General features: G+C 43.0%; 1 protein-coding gene across 8 annotated transcripts in view; it reads right to left on the bottom strand.

Moving 5' to 3' along the window:
- NEDD4L (NEDD4 like E3 ubiquitin protein ligase) overlaps window positions 1-16,699 on the bottom strand; it is a 335,624-nt gene that overhangs the window by 129,905 nt on the left and 189,020 nt on the right. For 3 of the 8 annotated variants that reach the window (XM_034995969.1, XM_034995968.1, XM_034995970.1), the window contains 2 exons: window positions 14,759-14,797; window positions 12,070-12,123 (listed from right to left, as the gene is read on the bottom strand). In XM_034995969.1, the coding sequence (XP_034851860.1) occupies window positions 12,070-12,123; window positions 14,759-14,797 (93 nt within the window). Of the gene's footprint in view, window positions 1-7,204; window positions 8,822-12,069; window positions 12,124-14,758; window positions 14,798-16,699 lie in introns of those variants that run through there. The other 5 variants (XM_034995966.1, XM_034995965.1, XM_034995972.1 and 2 more) reach the window with 3 other exon arrangements.

Consider the following 16,699-nt stretch of genomic DNA (forward strand, 5'->3'; position numbering starts at 1 on the left):
CCCCGCCCCACCCCCCGCCGCCACTCCCCCTGCCTGTGATCTCTAATAAATAAATAAAATCTTTAAAAAAATAAAATATAAATAAAAAGGACTCCTGCATACATTAGCTAGAGAACAATGCCATATTACAAAATTCAGGAACATCTCTTGCTAATATAATTTCAACTGAGGATGCAGGCAGGCCCTCAGGTACACTGTGTTTATCTAAAACTATTTTTACTGCTTTGTCCTTTAGTATAGTAACTGGGCACCCTAATAATACACACTAATTAGAATAAGCACAAGGTAGAATAATGTACCAGGATTTTTTTTTTTTAAACATGGTTTCTATTACGGTAAGATCAACATTGTATCCAAAGTTTAGAGTTTTATTACAATTTAGTATCTTTTTCAACTGGAAAACACAAATCAGTACATACATACTGAACTGATCCTAAAATGGAGGCATTATATTCATGAGCAGAATACAGAAGAGCCGCAGAGTTATGCTGTTAGTGTGCAGTGGTTAACTGGGCCGAACTCCTCAGGAAAGTTAGAGAGAGCTGTTGGTCACGCAATAAACTTCTAGCCGGAAGCTCTCGGCTTTGAAGAAGTGCTAGGCTTCTTGGCTGGAGCTTAATATACGCATTTCAGTATTTCTGCTCCAACTCAACTTTTCTATTCAACTCAAAAAATCTGGACCAAAGCAACTCTTTCTCCCTCAAGAGTCAAATATCTAATTGTGTATTTTAAAAGAATATGAAAAAGAAATGGTCAAGAAGTACAATAGACTGTGAAGCTTTAAGAAGTCAAGGAAATAGATGAGTTATGATGTGTGGGTCATTAAATATATTTTAAAGGTCTACTAGTTCTGGACTGACCTAGAGAAAGAAAGAGAAACTGTGAATCTATCAAACTATCTGGATCACCAAATACTTAATATGCCTCATACCATCCCTACCCTGTCCTAGCTTCCCCCCTCCCCTGCAAGAGGTAAGCAACTTGAGGCAACACCACAGGTCAAAAGCAGACTCCTCAGAGTTATTACATGAGGCACGTAAAAGCCCCTTGACTCACTCCCATCTATAAAAATTAAGTCACAAGAGAAGTCTGTGTAAATTCCAGGGGCTCTGAAAGGCAGATCTGCTAGGGGAAATGCCCGTCTCTTCTCACTGGGGTCATTCCCTCTCTTTCTGCTTACCCAGTTAAGCAAAATATAGCACAATACTTAACACTAAAATAAACACAGAATGGTTTCAAAGAAGGCAGGCACTTAAAGGAACAGATACAAAGTATCTGAACACTAGGCTAGGGACCACAGCCAATCTGAAGAAAAGAGGGCCCCTTCCAACTCAATTTCTGATACTGTCATTTCATTTCAGGACCTCTCCCTTCACATTAAGTACTTTGTTCCAACGTGTCAGAATGGCCCATGGTTCTAAAATGATCAGGGTATAAAAAGCAGGCTGCTTGAAATTCAATCTCTTCCATCCTCCATACTGAAAGCTCAACTTCCTGTTACAATGTGGTGGTGCCTAGAGACCACCAAAGTGTCAACTCAGGACAGCATAAAACTGGCCAGGACATCAACCATTTCCTTCCAGGCCACCTGTTTCACTTGTTCTTTTATAGTCCTCTGTATTCCAGTTCGCCCAAATAAGCTGTGAGCAGAATAAACAAGGTTCAAAAAAGGAACATCCATTGAGAACATTATTCACCCATAATGCCTAAGAAGTCAAGCTAAAAATCTTTCGATAACCTCCATTTGCCTAGAAAAAACACAGACTTCCTGAAATACCTATTATAACTAATATTTTCAATACGCTATCCCTTTAGGCCCTTTTAACCTTTAAACTGGAGCTGGGTGTATATAGCAGGTAGATGGTCTTAGTGTTCTCTCTTTTGCAGGACATGGAATTATATTGTGCTGCCTGGTATGAATCAAGGGAAGTGGACGACCGAAGACAGGATACTAAACTTCTCATAATCACTAGACTGGACTAGGCTTCCCAAGCTTCTTTTGGCAAGTATAGTGGAAACTTAAGATAGTCTGGTATTCGTGCATTTAATCAATAGTTTCGACACTGTGAATTTCCTGCTTTTTCCTCATTACTGCAAATGTCCCGGTAGTATCATTAAGAGCTGGGGGGAAAAAAAGTCAAAATATTTAAGGGCAGTAATCTAGCTCAGCAATAATATGAGCTTATTTTTATTAAAAATATGCCTCATTATCTCCAGTTATACAAATACATTAACATTCAGATTAGCCTCAATTAGTTTTAAACCATCAACTATACAGACACCCAACATTTATTAAATTTTAAGAGAATTCTTACATGGAGTCAATTTCCTCTGGTATTGTGAACTTTTATGTAGCAATAACAACTTTCTTATTAACATGTGTTACAAAATTATAGATTAATTTCAATGCCTAGGAACTCTGGCTCCAGGCTTGGCCAAGAGCAGCAGTTGCGGCATTTATGAAAACCCTCCAAAAGGCAGTATCTGATAAGGCACAAATACTACCCTCATTTGCCAATCACACAATGTGGAGATCTTGTACAGATAACATGAGATTGCTGCTCAAAAGCCTCAACCTGTAAGAGGGAAACGTAAACGTAACCAATGGAAATGTTACAGCAAAATGATTTGGTAAAAATATAAGTTTCAAAGTTTCAAAATTCAATACAGCAAATACAATTAAAGATCCTTTTCTACAATCCATAGCTCACCAATGAATTTGAGTCTTTTTAAGGACCGATCATCACAGGTGGTGTTGGGATCTGTGATGCTGATTATCCAACAGCCAGACTTAGGACAGATGAGATATCAAAGCTAGTTATTAAATACTTCCAGGTATGCCTTAAATCCATGCTATGCCTGATGCTGATCCAAAACTGATGTTCAGAGTTAACTTGATTACCTTCCTCAAAGAAAGATTTGTATATTACAACTATTCGGTTAAGAAGGAAAAAACCCCAACACCAACACTAATCAGGTACTTCCACATATGTTCCCTCATTTAAACCTCACCAGAAACCTGGGAGAGCTGGAGATTTTTATCCTCATTTTTCACTTAAGAATAAGCTCAGAGATGGCTTCTAACTCCCCTGAGACATGTCAGTAAATTGCCCAGCTGCCTCTGCGGGTCTCCAAAACTGCCCCCCCCCCCCCAGCCCCCGGCCCTGTTAAGCTGCAAAGCACCAACTGGAGGTACCATCTTCAAAAATTTCAGCAAAAATGTCACATCACTGGAAGCATTTAACTGCTTTTTGGCTACACAGACTTTTAAAGATATTTTTAAAATTCCCATTAGGCACACACAAAGTGATAGAATATGCTAGTTCCCACATCTAATGAAGCTACCATGTACCTTCATTGGAAATAGAAAAATAGCACTATTTCGCAGGATAGCAAGCAAGGCTGAGTGAGGCAATGCCTTCGCAATGGGATGTTAGTTACAGGGACCAAGTGAAATAAATGAAGGCATCCTTCAAATGGTGAAGTACTAGAGAGAGACTTTGTAAAAAAAACAACTCCTATCCGTGTCAACCCTGAGCAATGCCGAATCAAAGCATCCATGGAAATAGCTGAAATTTTGTTACATAGTATTGGAATAGTCTCACACGATCGCATTAAGAGGTTGTTACTATATTCAAGGGAAAATAAAGTTTAGAGAATCCAATCAGAAACCCAGTGAATGAAAGAAATACTTTTCTTATTCATCACACGGCTGTTGGTGTGTTTTTTAAACAAAGGGGTGGTTTATACATATATTCAGAGAATTATTTTTTTAGGGTAAAAAAGCGACACCAGTTAGTACTCGTGTCAAGGTTTTTCTGTACAGTAAAATCATCGTCTCTAAAAGAGATTCAAATTAAAATCCCCTCCAAATAAAAAGAGTTTGGGTATTCTTTTGTTTAGTAAAATAAATTTTTAATCCCAAGAGATGAGTATACTACTTCGGCAAAGTGGATGTCCACTGAGAGGACACAGGGAAAATGCAGAGAACCTAGGGTAACAGTAAAGGAGAAACACTCCCTTCCCTATTGGTATATGTAGTGGGTGGGAGACTACCTGTTTTTGCCCCCACGGGCCCTCCTCCCCCTCTGTTTACATTACAAACTTTGTCAGCAAGCAACTGAAGACAGCCCCAGAAACCTTCCAAGTATCCAGTGTAATGTTATATACACAGTGGACCTGAAACACCTCATGACATTAATGGGATCCGAAAACTCAGCTTGTAAAATGCAGAACCTAGCAGTGATTATCCCTGAGACTGTTTGGAAAGGGGGCACCGATGCTGGGAAATGGTGATCTAACTTCCTCAGAAAAACTCAAATACAGTGAAGCAGTCCATAACCAAACCAAATACCTCAAAAACTAAGAAAATAAGTCATTCACGAAATGACTGTTAATAACGCCACAAATGGAATTGCTCAGTCCTAAAGCCCTTTCTGAAATATCCTAACGGATGACAAGAACCAATTCTGCTTTCCTGAATGGGTGGCCAGACCAGATGGAAAACCATCACCAAAGGGGGTTAAGGCGTGGAAACGTATTTTTCCCCCCCAGGAATCTAGCTGGTTGACATTTTTTGAAGTCATGTTGCATTTGAGATTTATTCACAGCAGGATGTTTGGGAGGCAGCCTGAGATACAGAAAAATACTCAACAGGGTAACCTTGTAATAAGGTCTGAGGCAGAGAAGAGACTGTGCAATAGAAAAGCCCATGTGTAAAAGGAAGCCTGAGTGGTTTGCCCAATCGAGAAACATTTCTGATGTCATTTAAAAGCCAGGCTGCAACAAATTTTCATTAATTTTTCACGTGAACGAATAATGAAGTACCCTTCTGACTGAAGCAGCAGATATGTGAACCATCAAAAAAGCCTGGTGGCAGCCAGACTGTAGACGCCCCAGTGAATGTTTTCCCTCAAGATAAATAAGGCCAGGGCAGCTGCCGCCTAGACTTAACACCCCTGCCCATATGAAACACGTACAAAGTGTTGAATGGAGCAGACGGTTCTGTGATGTGACGAGTTTTGTTTTTGCCTCTTAAAGAAAAAAAGTTTTTGCTTTAAAAAAACCCCAGCTGTAGGGCGCCTGGGTGGCTCAGTTGGTTAAGCGACTGCCTTCGGCTCAGGTCATGATCCCAGGGTCCTGGGATCGAGTCCCACATCGGGCTCCCTGCTCGGCGGGAAGCCTGCTTCTCCCTTTCCCACTCCCCCTGCTTGTGTTCCCTCTCTCGCTGTGTCTCTCTCTGTCAAATAAATAAATAAAATCTTAAAAACAAACCCAGCTGATTACCAACCATTTATGAATTTATGTCCATGAACAAAAATATCACAGGTGTATCAAAATTCACATAGGAGAACTACACCTATGAAATTCGCACCAGAGAACTTCTTCTCAAGAAAGGCTCTTTATTCTAGACCTTAAATTTCCAAATTGGAAGATACTTGTTTCCTGCTCTCACAGTCCTTTCAATTGAGAATAGCCCTTGTATCTAAGTACGTACCAGTTTTAGTATATCCTGTTTGTTTCCTAATTACATTAGAAATTTCAAGCCAAATGAGACGTTAGTTATATAAACACATCTGTCTTCAACATCTAACTGCAAAATGACAAGTTTTTGGTAATAGCATTGAGTAGTTACCAAAACTTTAGGAACGCATTTTGTTTATGAAACCTCAGCTGGTAGGCGGTCCAAGTTCAGCAAGAAATTGTCTTACCCAATGAAGCCTGTAACTGTTGTGATGTACTTTCTTGGGGGCGAAGGTTAGAACTATTATAATATCAAAATTCTACTGAAATTTGTACTATTATATAAAAATGATATACCGGTTCAGATCAAGACAAAGCACTCAGACATTTCCTAAAAAAAAAAAAGGTTAGTGATAATAAAAGGATGCATGGAAAAGAAAGAAGAAGAAACATTTATAGAACACCAAGAAAGATACAATACTTGCATTGAGCATCGGATTACACCTTCAAAATGGTGCAAACCAATGATGGAGCAGTGTGATAAAGTTCACTTGAACAGCCAAAAACCTTTCTCAACACACGGCAATAAAAGATGATACAATTCCACACTAATACTCAGTCATCCACTTTGAAAAGTCTCAAGGCACAACCAAAACCCAAACAAAAAGTTCCCTTAATGTTTCACGATCTATCCTCAAACCGGTCTTCAAATAAATCCAGGGGGAAAAAACCCATTTCAAAATGTAAGGCGCTCGGTGTTTAGATAGAGCCCTCAGTGGCTGGTAATTACTAGGTAAAAGAAAGTTAACAGATAAAACTTTTCATCCCACTATGAGGCATGAAAGATGCAGACTCATCATTTGCTTGGTGAAATTAGCAGCTGTCTTTCTGTACTCCATTTCACCAAGAGGGAGAGAGCAAGAACACAGGAGAAATAAAAGCCAAAATCTGTCCTAGGGTGCCTGTTTCCACAGCTGGAGAGAGGGCACTTACTCGTCTATATACAGCCTCCCAGTTAGATGTTCAAGTGGCCAGTGTTAAGTTGCATGACCTCCGCAATCTGACCATTAACAAGCAGTTTTGCCTAGCCCTGGTCCATAAGCCAATCTGCTTCAAAAATACATTTCTTACTGCCCCACAAGGGTGACCACTCTTGTTCAGTATTACTTAATGGACAAAAACCCAAAGACAATAAATTATATAACAAGGGTCAATCCTCCACAGCAAAAGGGCCATTAGGAAGAACTGATCAAACTTGCCATGCACTTAATTGTTAAGAGACGAGACTCAAGTTTTGTGACATTCTCTCAACCTTTATGAGAATTGGTTATTTTTAAATGAAACATCATCAAAGCAAACAGCTCTTAAATGCATTTCTGAGATCAACATGTTGGGGCACCGGCAGATTAAGTCAAAGTAATGAATTTTTTAAAATTCTTTTATTCAGAAGGGGACAAGGAGGGAGCAGGGATCATCTGATCTTCAAAACAGTTATTTGACTTTTAGGGTCTAAACACACAGTGTCTTCTTAAACACTAGTTTTATGGGACTCTACCAAATACTGGGCTACAAATCACGGTCCCAGAACTCAGCCAGACATTGTTACAATGGCCTGAAGCAGGGAAACTCCGAGAAAGGAGGAGGATGAAGTTTGTTTTAATTAGCCTGCAGAAGCAGCTTTCTGGGCTTGGCTCAGTCCCTTCAGACCCGGCGGTCACACGCAAACCGCACGCCAACTTACCGGGGCGCCAGCTACCCTAGTGGTACCAGGGCTGCTGGCGTTATTCTCCTCGGGATTCTGGGGGGCTTCTTCCGGCCCCCGAGTCACGAGGATTCTGAAGTGCTGCTGCCCCGCATTCTGATCTTGCCTGATCTTAAACGTGCAGCCCTGCCCCTGTGGCGTCCTTTCCACCGAGTTGGTCCTGTGGATTTCGGGAGCCCCCCTGCGGCCCCGAGGCGGCGTCTCCGGGTGGCCCCGCTCTTCCGTGGGGCTCCCGCGCTCTGCGCGGGGCTGCGTGGGGTACGAGGTGCTCCTCTCCAGCCGGATGCGGGGGTACCTCACCAGCCTGTCCCCCTTCGTGCCGGTGAAACCGAAGTTGAAGTCACCGCCTGGCCCCGGAGCGCCCGGTTGCGGCTGTTGCAACTGGAAGACGAAGCAGCGCTTCCCGGAGCTTCCAGAAGCATCCGGAACGTGCTGCAGGGACCAGCGCCTGGGCTCCGGCGCCGAAGGGCTGCTCTGGCCTTCGGCCCCGAAGGGCGTCAGCCTCACCTGGCGCACGTCGGCGCTGGAGGCGCGGTGCTGGATCCGCAGCGCCCCGCCACCCTCGGGGCCCCAGGCGGCCCTCGGCTCGGCCTCCTCGCGGCCGTCGCAGGCGGCAAGGCCGGGCGCTCGGCGGCCGCACGTGCCGTTGAGCTGCGGGCCCGGAGCCCGGGCCGCCCTCGGGGGCGAGCTCCCGGGGGGCTCGGGTTCCGGGGGCTCCGGGCCACCGGCCCGGGATGCCGAGCCCGCGTCGCCGTCCGGGCCCTCGGGCGGCGCACCCGCGTCGGGGGCCCCGTCGGCCGCCTTGCGCTGCAGGGAGATCTGCACAGATGAGCTGCGGGTGGGCCGCGCGTCGAGCGGGCCCAGGAGCTGCGGGATGAACATGGACGTGCTGCGCTTGAGCGCGCCCACGGCCTCCTGCAGGCCACCGCGGTCCTCCGCGCCCTGCTGGGCGAAGGGGTGCGGGCCACTCCTCCGCGGCAGCGTGTGGAATGCCATGAAAAAGTCCTCTTCCCTCTCCTGGTCTAGGATCTCGGACTCAGGGGCTGTGTTGCTGCGCCCAGAGCCAAAATGAAACCGAAGCCGATGGGCCATGGTGCCCAGGGGGGCAGGGAGGGAGAGGGTGAGCGGCGACAACGAGCCCGGCACTGCCAGCAGTCAAAAACCGAAGACACAAACTCCAAGAAAAAGTGTCCCATCTGCCAAAGCGTTAGCACTGCGGCACCAGGAGCGACAGATAGCAGAAATAACCCAAGTGGCAAGCGGCATTCCAGGCATGATTGGGTAAGAGCAAAAAGCTCTCATCCGCACTGTGACAGAGGGTAGGATGGCCAGAACCACATGACCGCCGTCTCCCCCTCCAAGGCCAGCTTGTGCACTTACTGGAGTTTTCCCCCCTCTCGCGCTCTCAGTTTTTTTTTTTTTACACAGCAAGAGCCTGAAACAGCACCTTCCCAGCTGCTGCTTTTCCATCAGACAGGAGTGGCCCCAGCAGGGAGCTCTCACAGCTGACTAAGGCAGCAAACACAGTCCAAGCCATGCTGCTATAAATCTAGCCCGCATCAAATTCACGGGACAGTTCTTTCCGAACGAGGCAGGGCCCTTGGACTCTCTAACCAATGCCGGAGAGCAGGCATTGAACACATGCGCACACACCGTATTTCCCCCGCCTCCCCTAGCAAACCAAAGAACGACAAGGAAAAATGCTCTGGCTGCAAGAAAACCCTTTCACAAGCATCCGATATTATGTTTCTGTTATTTATGATATCACCACACTACCACGACGGAATGCAAACTAATAAAAGGTACTATAAATATGATTCCACACCCCACAGAATGAGTGTCCCTTTAATGCTAAATAATTAGACCATGATCTACAAGTAACAAAATAGCTAAGGGCAGGGAGTTACAACTTACAACAGGGTCAGTGAGCTGTCTGCCTCCTACTACTATATTTTTTCATTTAATGGGGTGTGTGTGTGTGTCGCGATCTCACTCATAATACGACTATCAGACATGGAAGTCCCAGAGAAAAGGAGCCCAGCTGGAGAAAACATTCTGTCCTATATGCCAGACAGGAGAAAAACCCATCACCACACCCACCCCCCAATCCCGACCAGAAAAGGAAGGAAAATTGAGGAAGGGTGTGAATGTGGTTTTCGTAGTGAGTTAACTTAAATACCATACAGAAAGAAGGCTGCCCAGAGCTGTTTTCCAGGGAGAAGTCAGCAATATTATCACAAGCACGGAATCTCACCATTTTTGTGAAGGGCCAAAAAGGACCCGAGTAATAAAGGTCCATGTTCAAAAAACTGTCATCAGATTTGTAGTCAACTTGGATATAGTCTCTGTGTTTCAAGCTTACGGTTTTCCATGATCCAGAAACATCAGTGATTTAACACAGAAGCTTATTTAGGAGGGAGTAAAAAATGGGAGGGGAAAATACCAAAAGCTGCAGAGAGTGACAAAAAGTTTATTTTAAAATCCACAAAGGATGACTTTGTCAACAGCTCTAGAATTGAGGGTGTGGAGGATTAACCCCATGTTTACATACGTGCAAACCGGTTTTCCAAAGGCATGTGTTTTAAATGCCAAAACTGATCTCCATGAGAGAAATGGAAGCTAGTTCGTTGAGATGCTCAAACCGCCAAGTACCACTGTAGTCATGTATGGTCTTAGCTGGAGGAAGAGCCAACAAAGCAACAAACACCACCACCAGTTTTCAGTGACTGGTTAAACAACAACAACAAAAGTCCGCAAACAGCCTGGGGCAAAGCTAGGTATTAGTATCATAAAACACAATGTTTCAGATAAAGTGTGTATTCACACGTGATTTCTTAGAGCTCTGCATTCAAAGCCCTTTTGGGTTTGGAAGACTAGTTTGGGATCCATGGAGAGGTCATCTCAACAGCAGTCATATTTTAGTAATAGAAATGGAAACAAAAATTTTTTTTACAGCAAATTTCTCTTAGTAAAAAGAAAATAATGAATTATAACACATCTGACAAGAGGCATTTTTCCCTTCAATCTGACCCTCTCCACCTTGGAAACGTGTTGTTATACTCAATAAATGAGAGAATAAGGATTAGTTTGTATATGTATGTATATGTAGTCTGTATATGTATATGAGTCTTCAGGGACTGACTTGTACTCTACTCAACACTGCCTGATTCAGTATTTGCTGGATAGGAGATGGAGTGCTAAGAACTGCACCATCATCAGAATCTCTCATTCAATTTAACAAGAAAATAACTTCATACACACAGAAGTGATTTAGTTATTTGGTACTACTCATTATCACCCAAGGTATAAAACATTGAGTTCAACGTGAAGCCACCAAGACCCCGTATATTTTTACAGAAAAGGCTTCGGTACAGTAGGCCAGAATCTGTTGGCTTTCTAATTTGGAGAATAATACCAAGCCCAGGAGATTAACTACACTCCCGAGGTCTATAATAAGCATAAAAGGCCTGGCTATTCACCACCACTGGCCTGAGGACTTAAGAGAACAGCAGATTCCACCGGGTGCTGTGTTTAAATTATGTAAAGGCTCCAGACCTCCCTTGTCTCACGTGCAAGGACAGAGAGTTAAATGAGATGCATTATAAGACTCCTCCAAAACTATTAAGTTTAAGCTACTCAAAAGACTTGGGAGTTTCAGCTGAAATCAGCAGCAAGAAGGGTTTATAAGAACACTCCTTTTTGTTTGTTTCCAGATTTTATTTAAAGTCTAGTAAGTTAACATAGGGTAATATTAGTTTCAGGTGTAGAATTTAGTGATTCATCACTTACGTATAACGCCAAGTGCTCATTACATCAAGTGCCCTCCTTAATGCTCATCCGCCATCTAGACCCTCCCCCACCCACCTCCCCTACAGCAACCCTCAGTTTGTTCTCTATCATTAAGAGTCTATTTTATGGTTTGCCTATTTCTTTTTTTTTTTTTCCTTAATAAGAACACTCCTTTTAACCAAGAAATATACACAAGTTTCATGGAAAGTAAATCTGGATACAACTAACAACAGAAAACTTGAGAGTTTTAATACCACTTCTGAGAGTTCCTTAAAGGCTTACACAGAACATAATAATGTTCACATGCATAGCTGGAACACTTGGTTTGTGGGTACCTGATGAATACACTCTAGTTAGCTGATTCTGCCAAAATGCTTTAAAGCCAGATGTGATGCTGAAATTCCATTTTTAAAATGAAAACTTAGTCATATGTATTATATAGACAGACAGATATGTAACATGCCCACATCTTATCTATCAACGTATATATAAAATGTTTCTATGAGTTTTATGCCTCAGGCATATCTTCGGTTCTTTAAAGGTACTTTCTACAAACTTCCCTTGAGAAAGTACCACTTTTAAAATACAGCTTAATTTTGCCTGCTAAATATAGATTCACTTTTTGCTATATACCGTTAATTAGTTTTTTGTTTTCCCAAAGAGAATCACCACAGATTCACGACCGAATGGGTGAAAGGACTGTATTCTGGCTTGTATTAAGGTTTGTTTACATGAGTGATGGCCTCTTTAAAGGTTTGCTTGCCACTGCATACTCCCAACATAAGAGCAGAGGCGTATGGCTTGATATATCACTAGTGTGATTGTCACTACTCTTGACTATGATGAAAACATACACATATACAAATAAAATTTCTGTCCTATCCATACAGATATATTTGTTAGAATCATAAACTAGTAATAGGCAAAAAAAATCTTGGGGGGGAGCATATGTACTAGCAGAAGTACAACACAGATAACAGAGTTCTGAAAGATGCTGCTTTAAAATTCAGTTTTTAAAAAATGAAGCAAAAAATCAAGAACTGGGACCCACTTACCAATCTGTTTTCATCAAATACTTCAAACAGAAGTCTGTGATTAGACGGGTTTACCTATAAAGGGGACAAAAATAGTATTTTAAAAAATGAGCAGAAATAACTCGAAGGATAAGAGACATAGAATGAAATGCTTTATAATGCACCTAGATCATCTGTGTCATCTAATTAAACTGCTACGCTTCTAGAAATCCTGTGTCTACTAAATCACATTTTCTATTACTGATTTCTGGATTATTCTATGCCTAATATTTAGGCATATTAGAAGAATAAGATGCTCTTGGCTGCAAAGAAAATTTTAAATAGTTTTTTTTTTTTTAAAGATTTATTTATTTGAGAGAGAGAGAATGAGGGAGAGCACATGAGAGGGGTTAGGGTCAGAGGGAGAAGCAGACTCCCTGCCGAGCAGGGAGCCCGATGTAGGACTCGATCCAGGGACTCCAGGATCATGACCTGAACCGAAGGCAGTAGCTTAACCAACTGAGCCACCCAGGCGCCCTTAAATAGTTTTAGAGAGTTTCTGTATCTCCCCTACAAAAGGCATGGAGACCAAGGTGACATCTTCACAAAGGTCTGTGCCTGAGGAAATCTCTTAGGTCTATAATTATAATGAGGATAGCAGTGACAAAAATGAAGAGAATAGTAAAAGGAGCTAATGACTATTGTATACTTATTTTGGGGGCACTATCTCCTTATTAAATATCAAAAACACATGACCTCATCTAATCCTGACAGCAACCTATGGTGTATAACTGTCCTCCTAATTTTGCAAATGGGGAGCTGAGACTCTGAGGGTTAAGTAACCTGCCCAGGAGCCCATAAGTAATATGTGGGGCAACCGGGAGGCCCCAACCAGGTCTGACCTGCTTGTCTCAGAGCCCACGCTTTGAAATTAGAGAGAACAAAGAAATCAAAGATGTCCCAACTTCCAGCAACTGTGGGGTCAGAGCTCCTGGGGCTTTCAGTGTCTTTTTGCTTCTTTCTCTTAACCAAAACCTCACCAAAATGGCAGGAATCATCATTCAGGCTCAATTATCATTTATTAAGTACCAACCATATGGGATACCTGGTAGTTAAGCTTTCTGATTTACATCATTGCATGAAAACAACCCCATCAAGGGAGGACTTCTTTCTCCTTCATGAGAGAGAAGGAACTCACAGCTAGTGTCTGTCTTCAGGTGGAGTTCTAAGGTCACAAAGGTGGTAAGTGGTAGAGCCAGAGATGGGATTCAGGTCTACTGCTTCACCATGGAAAGTGAAACAAAATAAAGTTTGACAGTACAGCACGGAGCAATTCACGGGCTTCTGGCCCCTTGGCCTGCCCTCCGCTTAGTGACAGAGCAAGCAGATGGACGGGGATCTAGCTAGGATCTGTCTGGAAGCTCTGTGAAGGTTGTGCTGACCAATGCATCCACACAGGCCCTGGAAGGAGCGGCACACAGTAGGCACTCAATTGAGATTTGTGGAATGAAAAAAACAAAGCCCCCCCCCCCTTTTTTTTAAAGCCAAGAAAAACAGAGTTTACAAACTGCTATAGCCAAGGTAAGTTGACAAAATCTTGGATGCACTAAAATTTACATAAATGTGGCCCAGGTGTTAAACTGAAAGCAGTCTAGGTCATTTGGAGTTTTACAAGTGGAAAGCTGTATTTGAGACTTAACTAAGGGCCAACAACATCTATCTGCCCCCATTAGCTTTTCGGTCCTTCACGGAGTAATTTAAATGCATCTGATAGAGGCTATACATAGGATCCACCAAGTATTAAAATATCAATACCATATTTTAGCTCTGAACATAACAGAAAACAGATAGTGTAGATAGTGACTGAAGTTAGGAGCACGTAAAATACAATTGTGTTTGAAAGGAAGAAATCAGGACCTAATGTAATGGGTCTAATGGTAGTATTGTTCTTTGGGAATCTGCACTAATCTGAAGATCTCATCTGGAGCATTTCTGGAAGTAAAGAAGTTTTTAATATCACAGCTATAGAGGCAAAGTATATTGATTTTGAAGAGGGGGGAAAAGAAAACTTTCCAACAGATGAGCAGTTTAGTATTTCCCAAGTTTTTGTACAAAAAAATACAGCAACCACCACAAAAACTCCTTGAATAGTAATTAATCTCCATTAATTCACACAATTGTCACTTCTACATATAGCTCTTCTAGGTGTTAAACATACAAGGCTGAGGAAATTTTACCCAATTCAGTGATATTTATAGTCCAGAAATAGTTTTATATTAACACTTGTACACACACACGTTTCAATTACAAAACTCTCCCTTCCTAACTAGAACATGACTGGTAAGTTTTAGGCTTCTTTTTAATCATGTTGCCTCTGTTGCTTTATTTTACCTCTAAAATCATTCATAACCCGTGTCTCATAGAAATAATTAAGCTATTGTTTTAATTATATTTTACCGTATTTTTAAAGAAAAATTTGAGTAGAAAAGCTAAAATATGGTACTTGGGTAACTTTTCTTTTTGCTTCTCTAAAACACCCCCAAAATGAAACAAGTCCAGATTTTGCTGCTACTAGGCAGTCTTTGAAACCTTAGGCCACATGAGGTGGCTACCCAGCCATTTCTCAAAAGAATTTCACATAAAAATTTAACAGCTTTTACTCAGTATGAATCTATTGTGCTATCAACCTAGTTATCAATAATAGTTATTATCAAAAAAATGAAAAACTTACTCTAAAATAAAATTCTTCATTCCACTTTGGGTTCAGCGTCTGGAAGAGAAATTATCTTGTAATATCTTTTACAGTCTTTGGAACATGAACAGTTACTAGTACAATGCAATCCACATATTTGCTTCAACATTTTTTTTGTGATTAAAAATAATAGCTAAGAGATACTCAAAATGGCAATAAAAAGCATTTTAGTCAATTATTTGAAACTATTCTACAAACCAAACTAGAGAGGAAGGGATGTATTTATGAAACAGATAATTCATAGATAAGAAACCATAAACTGCATGCTATCAACCAGAAGGAATAATGTCAGGGACCTACAAAGAGCCATCATCATGAAAAATATGAAGATATTCTTCAAGAAATTCACATTCATAGGCTTACTTCATCTAGAAGGAAATGAATTCATTTCTCTCGACCTGCCACAAATCTGTTTTGGAGAGTAAAGAAGCAGGTAGGGAAAGGCAAAAGTATTTGCTATTTACATAAATACTGAAATATGAAGAGTATTTTATAAAGAACGATAATGACGATCAGATTATAATTCATGAAAAAAAAAAACAAAACCTGCCAGTTATAAATCCGAAGTGGATTTTTTCCCCAAAATAACCGGTGTTTAAAATCTTCACCTCCCTATCCTTCAATCCTTCTATCCATTCCTCTGTCCATCCACCCACCCATCTCCATACCAATCTAAATATCTATCTCACAAGGACATGGAACAGATACTTCTGTCCTCAGTACGGACAAAAGATGGGCTGCCAAGCATCCTCTGAAACTAAGATGAAACAGACACTGTGCAAGAATACATATATACACGTTAATGCATTTGGACATGCATAATACTCTTAAATAAATACACCCCTCAAAAATCCTATGTACAGACTGAAAATCACCACCTCACCAAAGGCTACAGGTATTTAGGCTGAACCATATTTGCCTCTCTCAATCGAATTCCTTTAACATACTAGTCCACAAAGCAGCACAGATAGAACACAAATGCACCCCAAGAAACAACACACACAGAATTCACACAACACTGAACTGGCATTTTAAAAAATCAGCACTTTGCCCGCCCACAACTCAAGAGGGAACCCAATGTGAAAAGGATGGGGCTTCATACTTTTGCCTGTGAATGGAGCCGGGATACAATGAGTGAGAGGGAGAGGGAGAGAGAAAGAGGGGGGGAGGAGGGAGAGGTGCCAGGCGGGCAGCAGGAGGGGCAGGGCAGGACCGGGCCTGCCGGGGGCGGATGCAGTCCGGGGCGCGGGCTGCCCAGAAAGGCACGGGGCGAGAGGCAAATGGCAGGAGGGGGTCGGGCGCACCGACGTGAGCCCGCGGCGCGCACGAAGGACCAGGCGGCCGGCCACGAGGGAGGAGGAGGACCGCAGCTCCGAAAGCAAACCGAGCGAGCGCGCGCAGCACAGAAATACTAACCGGGAGGCTGCGAGCGAGGCAGAGCAGGCGCGCTGGGCGGGAGAGGAGGGAGAGGGGGGAGGCGGCGGCCCGCCCCGGGCAGGAAAAGTCTTGTCGGTCCCCCCAGGCTCGGCTGGCGGGGTGGGGGTGGGGTGGGGGCTGTGGTTCTCGGCTCCCTCCGCGGCCGGGCGCCCAGGTCTCCCCCCGGTCCGCCTGCGCTGCAGGGCGCCGGCCCTCCCAGGCGGGGCCCCCAGCTCGCTGCCGGCTGAAGCAGGGACAGCGCCTGCCGCCCGGAACAATGGCCTCCGTGCTTCGCCGGAGTCCTCCCCGCTAATCAAAACACGGGCTCTTGTTTGCAAAACAGATTTTTAATGCCACTCACAAAGCCAGGTGGAGGACGGGCTACAATGGCTGCTCCTTACATAGAATGACCCGGTCTAGGAGCTCAGGTGTCTGCACAATGGCAGGAGAGTTAGCATTTTTTAAAGCCATCCTATTCCCCAGGAAAAGCTTATCACACAAAGT

This window comes from Mirounga leonina, unplaced genomic scaffold (assembly GCF_011800145.1).
Source record: "Mirounga leonina isolate KUSES-001 unplaced genomic scaffold, KU_Mleo_1.0 Mir_93, whole genome shotgun sequence".
NCBI classification, from domain to species: Eukaryota; Metazoa; Chordata; class Mammalia; order Carnivora; family Phocidae; genus Mirounga; species Mirounga leonina.